Here is a 13006-nt window from a genome sequence, read left to right on the forward strand (position 1 = left end):
ACTTTGGCTTGGAGTCTTTAGTAGGCTATAAATAGCCTACTATTCTTTCTTTTTAAAAGTTAAGTCTGATTATTTTAACAAGAATATTGAGTTTGAGGACTGTGGCCCCTGTTTGAGGGGGGCCACGATGAATTTTGAGTCAAGTTTTCTTCTTCAAATATCAGCAACTCTGTCTTGCACTCTTCTTTTGAATTTCCATCAACTGTTCAACAAATTCCAATTCAGTACAGCAAGCCCAAACCCCTTTACCCTCTTCCCTTCCCCATTGCAGGCCATCTCCACCCCTCCCTTCAATTCCAGCAACCCCCAGCCCCTCCCTCACCTTCCCCTACCCTTTCAAGTCCTCTCCTGCCCTTCCCCTGTTTTGTGCAGGCACCCCCACCCCACACCTGGGCAGTGGCACACCCAGGCCTCCATGACACCCCTATCCCCTCCCCTCCCCTCCCCCCCTTTGATCCCCTTAGGCCCCTCCCCTGCCCTACAGACCTCTTAACCCTCGCAGCCCCTCTCTCCTCTTCCTTGCGACAACGGGAAAGAGAAAAACAGAAAAGGAAAGAAAGAAAAAAGAAGAAAGAAAAGAAAAGAAGAGGAAGATCAAGAAAGAGAGAAAAGTTCTTGTTTTCTTTTCAAATTCAACGAGATTCCTTTTGTTAAACCTCAAACCTCATTCCCCTCCGTCCCATATAATTTTGTTAGACCATACCTTACCCAAAACCTCTACATTTGGTTCATCCTTATTCAACAATATTATCCATCCCATATTTGTTTCATCCCATAATTATTTTGGGTATCTCAAACCATCCTTTAGGTGACTTGGCAATAATCCTAACTTGTCTCTAGGGCTTTCCCATAATTTCTTAGAGAACCACAAGCCTCCCATAATTTTTCTTGACTTTTTTGTTGGAAGATTCTGGGCAAGCCTTAATTTTAGGGAACCAATTCAAGAAAACCTAACCCTAAAATTGGGTCACACCACTACTGTTTACTGCTTTATGAAAGAAGCCATTGTTGCCATCACCAAACCGAAGCCACTGCAGCCTGGACTTTTCCTTCATGAATTTTTCCTCCACTTGCAAAGTTGTTCTGCCTTCACTATTGAACAAGCTGTCATCAGGAAGAGAAGTGCTAATTTTGGACAGAATGTGTTGCAACTCCCTTTATGCCTCGTTAGCTGCCATGTGGACATCACCAAACTGCACTTTATTCCAGTCATGGAAAGAAAAATGTTAGATGAATAGAGGAGAAACATTTTGATTCCAAGTTATAAAAATTAGGGTATGTTAGAACCATTAATGAAATAATGAATATAAAAGAAAAAACTGAATATTAACTTGGTTCACAAACCAACACAGTGTGAAATTCAGCTTTAGTCCCATATGTGTTTCCCTAAGCAAAGATGAATTGACTCAAGGTTGACCCCATTTTGTTGGGATTAAGCTGAGTTGTAGTTTATTACCCAAAAAAAAGAAAAGCTGAGTTATTGTTGTTAGATGAATTGACTATAGAGCATGGAAAAAAATTCGATCGAAATGGTCGAAATTTCGACCGAAATGCCTGCAAAATTCCAAATCGAAACGAAATACAGGTATAGGCATGAAATGTATCCTGTATCGTTTCGTATCGATCGATATTTCGGTCGATACGAGTCGATATCGGTCGATACGAGTCGATATTTTGGCCCGATACCATATCGGGCCGAAATGATACCTGCGTAAGTTATAAAATATCTTGTTTCGACCCAGTTTCAACATACCGACGGAATTTTGACCTACCGAGCCATATCGTTAAAGCCATTTCGAGTTGTGTTTGAATTTTTTGCTGATTTCTCTTGTTTTCATCCCCTTCTACACCTAATTTCTAGTATTCCATTTCCATCAAACACTTGATTTGCTCCTCCATTTGTGCATTTTCTCAAATCTTGCAAGGTGAGTAACTAACTTCCTCATTTTTTTTATTTTTGTTTCATTTGTGCCTTAAATCATGTTAGATTGCTTCCAAATTTATATATGTTTACTTTAGAGTGTTGATCTATGAATTTGTAGTGTCAAAATTATTTTTTGATTCTTCCTACTATTTTTTTATTTTTCTGTTATTAAAATTATTTACTAAATTATGTATATTGCTAAAAATGTATATGTATAGTACATGTATAAGCTTCAAATGAATGTATGTGAGAGTTGAGACACCATATTGCTGTGATGGTGTTGACTATGTCCAAAACTATATGGGGCGGGGGCAAACATCATGGGAGTTATATTGTCATTTGTATGGGGTGCAGATGGAAGAGGGAGACCTTGAGGCTTGAATTGAATAGACTTGTAAGTAATAACATTCCCGTTTCTTCTCTGATTCATGTACTATATATTTGGAATGTTGGATGTTACATTTTCAGTAGTTTTTTAGTAAAAAAAAAAAAAAAAAAAAACTAGTAGTTTTAGTGTTTATTATGCTTGAAATAGCTAATATGCAAAAATCCAAATCAATTTGAGTGCATTTGAGGCTCGAAATTGAGTTTTCAAGAATCAGGAAAAAAGTATCCAATTTCGATCGAAATTTCGACCGAAACCTCGAAATTTCGACCTTTTCCAAGGTCGAAATGTTCATATCGATCGAAATTTCTTCCTTGCTATAGAGTATAGACTAGCAAGACAAGATCCCTTGGTGCATGCTTTTTGTTGATTTGTTTTTGTGGGATGGATGCAAAAAAAGCAGGTAAAAATGTCAAGTTGGAACAGAGATCAAATGTGGAATTAGAAGGTTCAAAATAAGTAGAACAAAAAAATCTAGAGCATATAAGACAACATAACTACTATTTAGGTGGTCAAACTTGATGATAGGGAGATACCACAAGCTGAAAACTTTAGGTACGTGTGGTCAACCTTAAATAAAGGAGGATATATGATGATGTTGCACAAAGAAGAATGGATGAAGTGGAGAGGTGCATTTGGAGTGTTGTGTGATCAAAGTAAGTCATTCAAAATTATATGGAAAATTTTATAGGACTTACGACCAACAATGATGTATGGATCTGAATGTTGGACAGTAAAGAAGAAATATATAGATAAGATTAGTGTAGCTGAGACAATGATGTTGAAATTGATGAGTGATAAAAACTAGAACTAATATATTTAGGTATGAGCAAATTAGAGCTAAATTATGAGTAGCTTCAGTAAACGATAAGCTGCGAGAAAGTTGTTTGAAATGGCATTGGACATGGGCAAGGCCTTTAGAAGTTCTAGCACTGACGATTGATTTGTTTCAGACTGAAAGAGCTAAAAGAGCCAGTGATAGGCCTAGACGACTCTAGGGGCTTTTTTTGGTATCAATTCTCATTCTCTATTTGCCTATGTAAAAGAAATGAATACAAGGATGCATTTTTTGTCAAAAATGAAAAATGGTTTGGTAACTTCTGTCTAGAATAATTTGTGGAATGAAAAATAAGTTTGGCATGTCAAAATAAAAATTGATAAAAAAAAATAATGAAACAATTTGTATTTGGGTTTTATGTGACTAGCGCAAAAATGAATGAAATGAGTTTTTGACCCAAAATCCATAATAGACAAGAAGTCTGTTACGGATTTTTGAGGTCGTCTATTCTGAGATATCTAAATATTGTCAATGTTTCACTCTCTTCCATACCAGTTTTCGCTTTTCACCATCCTTTTTGGCACTTGAGTATCTGTTTCTAGCAGCATGGTTGAAGAAATGGTTGGGAACATTTTTCCCTTAAGCATTTTTGAAAAATCTGTTTCTCGGTGCAGAAGAATTATAATTTAACATCCATAACTTTCTACAGGTCATTTATCCTTCCAAGGATCCAATGGTGAAGAAGTATCATGATGCCAAATATCGGGTTTTTCGGGAGCTTTATGAGCAGCAGCTATCTCATCGTAAAACCATGGATGAAGTATTTGTGTAGATGCTTCTGTTGCTTAAGGTTTAACTAGTCAATGATTCAGAAATCCAGCTGTGGTTTTAATGTAGAAAAGCAGTTCAGGAACTGAATTTTTTATGCACTAAACTTTCTTTTTCATTTTTCTTTTTTCCCTTTTTTGGGTGTGTACCAAAAAAAAAAATCCAGTGACTTGTTGGCGTCTCACATGGTCAACTTTATGTAATAAGTCCCAATTAATGGTGGTATGCAATTGCAAGATACTGCTTTGGTTCGCCTCCTTTATATATCTTAACTTCTTGATCTGGTTAGTAATTCATGTTGGATTGAACAATATGCATATCATGACTGATGTCTTGTATGTCTTTTTATTTATAAAAGGCACTGCTTCACTGCCTTTGGGAAAAGAAATTTGTTTTGAACTAAAATGTGTAGCTATTTATTTAAGCCCTCTACCTATTATATACGATATTGTTCTAACAATTCATCCTCCATTCATGTGTCGAAGTTTGAGTATGGATAATGAGGCTTCTCTCTGTTACATTAGCTTCTCTCTTTTTTTTCACTTCTTTTTTTGGGAAATGGAAACTGCATTCAGTCCTTAATAATTCATGATACAGCTGAAGAAGCCATTAGTCCTTCATAGGCTTTACTATTAAATGTTCACTTCATTAGTATTATCATGTGTTTTCATCAGGAATGGATTTTTTATTTATTTATTATTATTAGTAAAAGATAAAATCAAAACAACGGGAAGAAGAGAGAGAATGCCCCTTGTTGAGAAGCCATTACAGCCTTGTTCTTAATGATCACTAAAGCATTCAAAGTAGGAGGATTACATATGTCTAGATTAGCCCAACTGTCTGCTAACTTAAGTGAGAAACACACGATAAGATCATTCGTTATCAAGGAGAGGCAACCAGTCCAAAATTGCAGCTTAGTTCAAATTCTATAACCCTCAGTATTTGTATATTTAAATAAATATAAGCCTCCAAGGATGGCAATAAGAGCTCACTCCATAGGATGGGGAGTTCAGGTCCATTCCATGGAGGGGACTTTCACAATAAGTTATAGGATACTACCCCGTGTACTATTTTAATCCAAGGGCTACGGTAAATCGATTAAGTACCATTAATTAAGCACTCATTGGGAGATTCCCTCCAAATAGATGACCATCCTAATTGTTAAATAATGCCCCATCATCCTGTAATATACTATAGATGACAAAAGCCTCATCCCAAGCTTTATGAGTAGTGCCCTACCACAGCAAAATATGGCCAAGAGACAACCAGGCTTCCATCAAATGAACGAAGCCTAAATAAAAAGATTTACTCATTTATTTTTTCCACCATCTATGTCGTACTTGGGCTTGGGCATCCATTGTAGCACATAGTGTTTATCCATTGTGCATTCATTTAAGTGTCTAGATTGAATCTAAAAAATATTATACTGGATGTCACCATTCCTTGTGGGACTAAGGCTCTTTTTTGTATCAATTATCATTCTCTTTTTTTTTTTTTTGGTTACAAAACGGGGTCAAAAGACCCAAAAAACAAAACAAATCAAACTAGAGCACAACTCTTGAGACAATCCTCTCTAAGGATGTCTGTCATTTCCTACGGGGGATCATTGAAAAAGACCAGATCATCTCTTCCAATTAGCCGCCTCTTAGACAACCAATCAGCAACCTTGTTATTTTGACGCCTCACATGACTAAATCTAACATGGCCTCGAGAAGCATATAGGCTTCGAATTTCAGCAACTAATCTTCCCATCGATCCTTGCTCGTTAACTTTTGGTTCTAGTAACCTTATGGCCTTTAGCGAGTCTGATTCTATTTGGATTGGCCATGCTCCCATATCCAACGCTACCTTTACCCCTTCTTTGATTGCGCGCAGTTCCACCTCTACTACATGGCATAGAGGAATCTTGATAGCAAATCCTCCTCTGAACATGCCTTCTTGTATCAACTATCATTCTCTATTATAAGATTTTTTCATTATTTTAAATTGTTTGACATCTATTATCATTTTAATTTTTATTTAGGGCTAGTTTGGTTACATGAATCCAGAAATTTGAATCTCTGGATTCATGAATCTAAGAATTATACCCGTTTGGTTGTAAATTATTTAGATTCATGAAATCTAGAGATTCACCTTTTTACACTAAAAACGTGAATCTGTAGATTTATGGGTAAGGGGTGAAATCTAGAGATTTCAAATAAACTATACATTTACACATTCACAAAAATCACATCGATCAAATAATTTTTTAGGATGAATCTAGAAATTTCATTCCACAACCAAACATTTTTTTTATAAATTATGACTCCATAGATTTGAAATCTATAGACTTAAAATCTCTAGATATTTGAAATTTTCAGACTCATGTAACCAAGAAGCCTTAAAATAATAGAAAAATCTCCAAAATTTATAATAGACTTTTATTAGTCCATTTATGGATTATGGGTGAGAATTCAATCTTCTCATTTATGCAGAGTATACTTAAAATTTAAAAAGTTAAAATGGGGGTATAACAGTAAAAACATATTATTTTATAAAAGCATTTCTCGAACTCTCAATTCCTGCAGACCCTTTTGTATCAAGTAAGCTCCTTCTCTCTTTCTTATCTGCTGATCTCACCTCTGCTCGCATCCTTTTTTCTCAAATCTCAAATCCCAATATTTTCACCTGGAATTTCATGTTCAGAGCTTACGCTAGTAGTTCTTTGCCTTAGAAATCGATTACTCTTTACAATTTCATGCGAAAAAAATGATGTTTTACCTGATAAGTATACTTTCCCCTTTCATCCTAAAAGCTTGCAGCCGAAGCCGATTCCTCGAGAAGGGCCTAGAAATTCATGGGTCGAGTCTTAAATTGGGGTTTGAGTTTGATGTCTTCGTGCATAATTCTCATATTTCAATTTATGCAACCTGTGGTGTGATTGAAAATGCACGCATGGTATTTGATTTGATTCCAGATTGGGTCTGAGACTTGGTGTCCTGGAACAGTATGATTTCAAGGTATTTACAGGGGGAATTTTGTGGGGAAGCATTGGAATTGTTTGATGAAATGATTGGGGGTATTTCGGAGAGGCCGAACGAGTTAACTGCAATTAGTGCCATAACAGCTTGTTCAAGGATTGGAGACCTGGATTTCGGTCGGAAAGTTCATGGGTTTGTTATAGTTAATGGATTTGTTCAGGATGTTTTTGTGGGTTCATCGCTGATTGATATGTATGCCAAATGTGGTTGCATACAGGATGCTCAGAAGGTGTTCGATAAATTGACAGATAGAAATATGGTCTGTTGGACGTCTATGATTGCAGGTTATACGTAGCTGGGTATGTTTAAGGAAGCAGTTCAGTTGTTTAGAGATATGCTGATAGAAAATGTGATGGCAGATGAAGTGACAATTGCTTGTGTTGCTTCTGCGTGTGGACATTTGGGTGCACTTGATCAAGGCAAGCAGGTACATGCATATTGTGAAATTAATCAAGTCGAGATGAACCTTACTGTGAAGAATTCATTGATTGATATGTATGCAAAGAGTGGAGATATTATAAGGCTCTTGAAATTTTTCATAAGTTGATTAAACGGGATGTGTTCTCATGGAATGTTATGATTTCTGGGCTTGCCATGAATGGTAAGTCTCATGAAGCGCTGGAATTATTCTCTGATATGTTATTGTCAAGTGAAGTTCGACTGAATGATGGGAAGCATATCGAAAGGAAATTGCAAAACAACTCATGGAAGCTTATTAGGATAGATGATGATTGTATGGATACTTATTTTCCTTATAAGTATTTGGTGTAGTTTTAATTTTAGTAGACAATGGGATTACATTCAGCAAGTATTAATACAAATTGGTTTTCCTACTGATTTTGTACATCTGATTATGGTGTGTATCACTTCAGTTGACTACTCTTTGTTAATCAATAGGGCCATCCGCTGCGATATAAAACCTTCCCGGGGGTTGCGACAAGGCGATCCTTTATCCCCATCAATCTTTGTGTTATGTACCCAGGGGTTTTCAGCCATGATGCGGCAGCAAGAAGAGCAAGGGCTGATTCAAGGAATCCAGATAAAAAACAAGTGTATGAGACATTCACATATGCTCTTCGCTGATGATTGTCTAGAGTTTTCAAAATTACAACTTCAGGCCTTACATCATGTAAAGAACATTCTAAATACATATTGCAAAGCGAGTGGTCAACAGATTAATTGCTCCAATCAAGCCTCTGTTTTAGCAGTAACACTCATCCCAAGTTCAAGCGATGGTATCTCATATGTTCAAGATTCAATATGGTGATGGGCCTACAAAGTACCTCGGTCTACCTTCCATAGTTGGCACATCAAAGGTCCAGATATTTCATGAGATCAATGATAGAGTAGAGAAATGGTTACAAGGCTGGACTCAGCTGGTAAGGAAATCTTGCTAAAAAGTTCAGCTCTTTCTATTTCAAACTATGCAGCTAGCCACTTCAAGCTACCTGAGTCTTTTCATCGTAACAATTCTACAATGGCAACAAATTTCTATTGGGGTACAAAAGAAGGAGGCAATAAAGCTCATTGGATCTCATGGGAAAGGCTTTGTACATCTAAAGAACAAGGGGGATTGGGGTTTTGAGATGGCACTTTGCATAACAAAGCTATGCTAGCCAAGCTAGCTTGGAAATTACTAACGGAACCAACTTCTCATTGGGCTCAGGTAATGAAGCATATTTATCATCCAAAGTGTGGTTTTTTAGAAGTACAGGTTGGAGCTTCTCCTTCTTGGGGGTGGCGCAGTATTTTGCTTGGCCGTGAGGTGATTCAAAAAGGTTTGGCATGGAAGGTAGGAAGAGGTGATGCTATAAATCTTTGGCAGGACAGATGGATCCCCGAGCTAGAAGATGAACGAATCCTAGCTACGGTTCAGATTTCAGAGGAAATAACTCAAGTAGCACAGCTCATTAGTGAGGAAGGTAGCTGGAACACAGAGTTACTAAATAGCTTGTTCCAAACTAACATAAGTTTAGCAATTCAAAGAATTCAACTGCCAATGTTTCCGGTGGAAGATCAGCTATATTGGTTTCCAGAAAAAACAGGTATCTTCTCAGTTAAGTCAGCGTATCATATGTTAGTTAATGACAAGACCACAAAGAATGCTATGAAAGCTTCCTCCTCTAGACAACATTCATGGGAGTTGATCGATAAATCGGTGTGGAAGAAGTTATGGACACTTAATGGATTACCAAAGGTAGCCTTAATCTAGAAAGCTTGCAATCAAGCACTGGCTACAGGTGCCAATTGTTCTCGTAGGGGTATGAAGATTGAAGCTAATTGTTCTAGGTGTGGGGAACTTGAAACCATTGAACATATATTATTTCATTACACATTTGCTAGAGCTGTTTGGTTAGGCTCAAACCTGGGTCTCTACTTCAATGAGCAGCAAGCACATTCTATTGATCAAAAGATTAAAGATTGGGGGCAGCTGCAGCTAGAAGATCAAAGAGGATATAAGGATTTAGAAGCCCAGATAGGTTTTCTACTGTGGTATCTCTGGAGAGCAAGAAATGTCAATCTATTTACAGCATATAGTTGGAAGCTAGATGATGTGATTCAGTTGGCTACTCAAGCAGCCATGGAGTACATTGCTGCTCAAACTGCTGTAGGGAGACGCAAGGAAGGTCTGAATTCACGCCTCATTCTCATCCATGAGTTCACCATCATGGATCTCTTTTGTGGGAACCACCTCCAAGGGGCGTGATCAAGATCAACACTAATGCAGCACTACGGTCTAACAGGACAGCAAGTGGATGAGGAGTTGTTGCAAGAAACTGGAATGGGGACCCATTACTGGCGAAGTCAATTCCTCTAGTGTTCAGAGAGGCTGCTATTGGTGAAGCGATGGGGATAAGACAAGGACTATGGTTAGTAGCTGAGGAAGGTTGGCTTCATGTAATCCTTGAGACTGACTGTCTCTCAGTGGTACGGGTCCTTTTAAATCCAGCCCTTTCGGTCCCAATTTAGCTACAAAATGTATTCTTTGATATCAGACATCTGGCGAGGGCTACCTTGTCTTGTGTTTTTTCTTTTACTCCAAGAGAAGCCAACTCTGTGGTTCATTCCTTGGTTCAGGAAGCCTTAGCGCTTGAGACAGCATTGGTTTAGCATAATTCCACTGTCTGGCTGAAGGAGAATGTTCCTAAGCTAGAGCTTGTGTCTCCTTCCACTTAATCTAGTTTTCTACCCCAAAAAAAAAAAAAAAAACATTGATATTGTAGTAAGTATGATTGTTTTCTTGCAAAATTTATAGTTTATATGAGTATTGTTAAGCTAATATTTTGTTTGATGCATTTTTTGGTAATTAGTTAATTAATATTTAGATTAATATGATTTTTTTTTATTATTTTCTAACAATTTTTCATTTTGACATACCAAATTTATTTTTCATTCAATAATTTATTTTCAACAAGTATCATCAAACCATTTTTCATTCTGGACCAATAATGAATTCTTGTACTTATTTCTTTTAAATAGTCATAATAAAGAATGAAAATTGATACAAAAAAGAGCCTAAATGTGTCAATCGGCTCCATTCTGGTTTTGGGGTTTGATTGTGGCTCAGTAAACAAAACAACATTAACAATGTAAAACCCAATTGTTTCGTAATCTCAAAACTGAAACTGGACCAAAATGGTTCAGCATTATCCAGTTCCCATTGGTTTACTTTATTTGGCTTCCTTTGGCTCATATATGGTTTTCAGAATTCATTTTAACTTGTTCGGTTATGTTGGATTCACTTATTGAATTTATCTTCACTTGGGGGTACCGCTACAAGAAAAATGATTAACTACAACAGTTCTTTGTCATAGTAATAATATTCCATAAAAAAGGGGTAATTATCACATTTTTCTGGTCTAGCTAAAAGCATAGAAAAAAATTCGAAGGAAACTCAAGTTTCGACTAAGTGAAAATGGGAAACCTAGGTGGGAAACTGAGAAATTTTGAGGAAGTTTAGGACTACTTTATGCAAGTTTCGACAAGTTTTAGGTAGTATTTTAGGGTGAGACTCTGCATTTAAGTTAATTAGAGTATAAAGAACACATTGGTTGTATTTTGCTAAAAAAATCAATGTAAATATGTCATTTAATGTACATAACATCAATGTAGAGTTGTTCGAGAAGTACACTATAAACTTATCTACTTAAGTACATATCATTCAATATATAATATCTAATTTTAAAACATCAAATGCAAAGTAACTAACAATAAAAGGAAAGTACAACTCAGTGCCAAGAAGAGTGTCTCGGTGGATCCACCCTATGAGCCGAGTACTATCTACTATGCCTGTAACATTCTCTCCTCCAACCAACTAATATAGACACCCCATGGCATTTTATGCCTATAGTTGTCAAGGTAATTGACAATTGTAACTTTATAAGTCTGGTCATCGACATGCCTAAGATAATTAGTCTGAGGGAATATGCAATTTGGATAGGGAAGTGTTGAAGGTATTTGGGGAAACATGAAAGGAAAAAAAAAAAATGAATATGGGAAAGGTACGAAACTTGCAAGAAAAAGTCCCAGGTTTCCACAAAATTTCCCGGGTTTCCACGAAATTTCTCAAGTTTTCACAAAATTTCTCATGTTTCCCAAGAAATTTGGGAATTTTTTTTTCTTATGGGTAGCTGGTCTAGTTGGGTTGAACCAGGTTTCGACAAGTTTCGACCAAATTTCGACAGTTTCGATCGAAACTTATGATTTTTTCGGTCCCCTAGTTTTTCGTTTCGAGGTTCCCAAAATGAAAATTTTATGTGGAAATTTCGTAAGTTTCGAGGGAATTTTGTTCTATGGTTAAAAGTACATATTTTTCCAATAGAAACAAAGTTCCAACATTAAATGGCTTTAATACAACAAAGTTTTGATTAATTTTGTATATAGTTGGTTTTTTTGGATGATCATTAGTTCTATGGGGAGTTGGTTATTTGATCATTAATTCTATCATATAACCTATGTTGTTTTTACCTTTTTTTTTTTTTTTTTTTTTTTTTTTTTTTTAATTTTTAATTTTTATAATCTATATCAATATTTTGGTTTTATCCATTTACAGGTCTACCTTCCTAGCCCTTCCCCTCCCTTGTCCTCTAAACCCTAATAACTTCAAAACCCTAAATTTCCTTGACCCCTAATCCGAACCCTAGATTCTTAAGAAACCCTAAGTTTTAAAATCTAGATTTAAAGTTCAATTCTGAACTTTAAATTGCAGCAAGGTTTCTGACTTGGCACTCTTAACCCTAGCTGAACCTAACCCTACCCCTTTCCCAACTCTAGAAACCCTTAGGGCCTGTTTGGTTACATGAGTCTGGAGATTTTGAATATCTAGAGATTTCAAATCTATGGAGTCATAATTTATAAAATTAATTGTTTGGTTAATCAAGTATGTAGAATGAAATCTGTGGATTCATAGTGATTTTTGTGAATGCACAAATGTTTAGCATTTCTCTAGTAGTGATGTGTCCAAAATCTGCTTAGCCCTTAGATCTCCTTGTGGTGACCTGCAAAACGAAAGCGTCAGATGTGGCCCAATCGCTGGGGTTGGGAGTCCACCTCCGAAGGCTAAGTCAGTTGATGAACTTAATCACAAACGGCTCTGCTAGAAGCACAGAGCTAAGGAATGAAGAAATGGGAAAGTGATCTAGATCGTAAGCCTCTGATAGTTTACGTCTACCAGTGTATATGTGGATCTGAGTCCTCCTCACCTCGTAGGCAAGTAAGGTTTATAAAGAGTGTACCTACGAATCTCCTTCGTTGGATGCACTCGAGCCTTCTTCGGGTAGTCGTTGGATCTTAACAGTTAGATCCGTTGAGCGATAGACTTCTACTAATTTGAACTAGTAGAGGACTCCTGAGATAACCTCCAGGTTATTCGATGATTATCCCTTCAATGATGATAAGTGACAGCCGTCAAGTTATGCATGTCGTCATTAGGGTAAATAACCTAATCCATAAGTCGGATTAGGGCGTGCCTGTAGCTAATTTAGTTTTCTTCCTCAGCAAGCTATCTTTTGGACCCGGCTCCCTCGGAAGCGAGTCAATTCCCTTTGTCTCGACTGGGGTCCGGGATCAAA

The 13006-nt window shown here is 36.8% G+C and overlaps 1 protein-coding gene and 1 pseudogene across 1 annotated transcript in view; both read left to right on the plus strand.

The window, feature by feature from the left end:
- Window positions 1-4368, plus strand: part of LOC149018654 (FGGY family of carbohydrate kinase) — a 31354-nt gene extending 26986 nt beyond the window's left edge. The window contains exon 15 of the mRNA XM_089152812.1: window positions 3797-4368. Coding sequence (XP_089008938.1) covers window positions 3797-3919 — 123 coding nt within the window. The 3' untranslated portion in view covers window positions 3920-4368. The remainder of the gene's footprint in view (window positions 1-3796) is intronic.
- Window positions 4369-6356: 1988 nt separating this feature from the next.
- On the plus strand, window positions 6357-10118 carry LOC149018655 (pentatricopeptide repeat-containing protein At1g50270-like; annotated as a pseudogene).
- The last annotated feature ends 2888 nt before the right edge of the window (window positions 10119-13006 follow it).

This window comes from Hakea prostrata, chromosome 4, assembly GCF_041222555.1.
Source record: "Hakea prostrata isolate BN-2017 chromosome 4, UWA_Hpros_2, whole genome shotgun sequence".
Lineage (NCBI taxonomy): Eukaryota > Viridiplantae > Streptophyta > Magnoliopsida > Proteales > Proteaceae > Hakea > Hakea prostrata.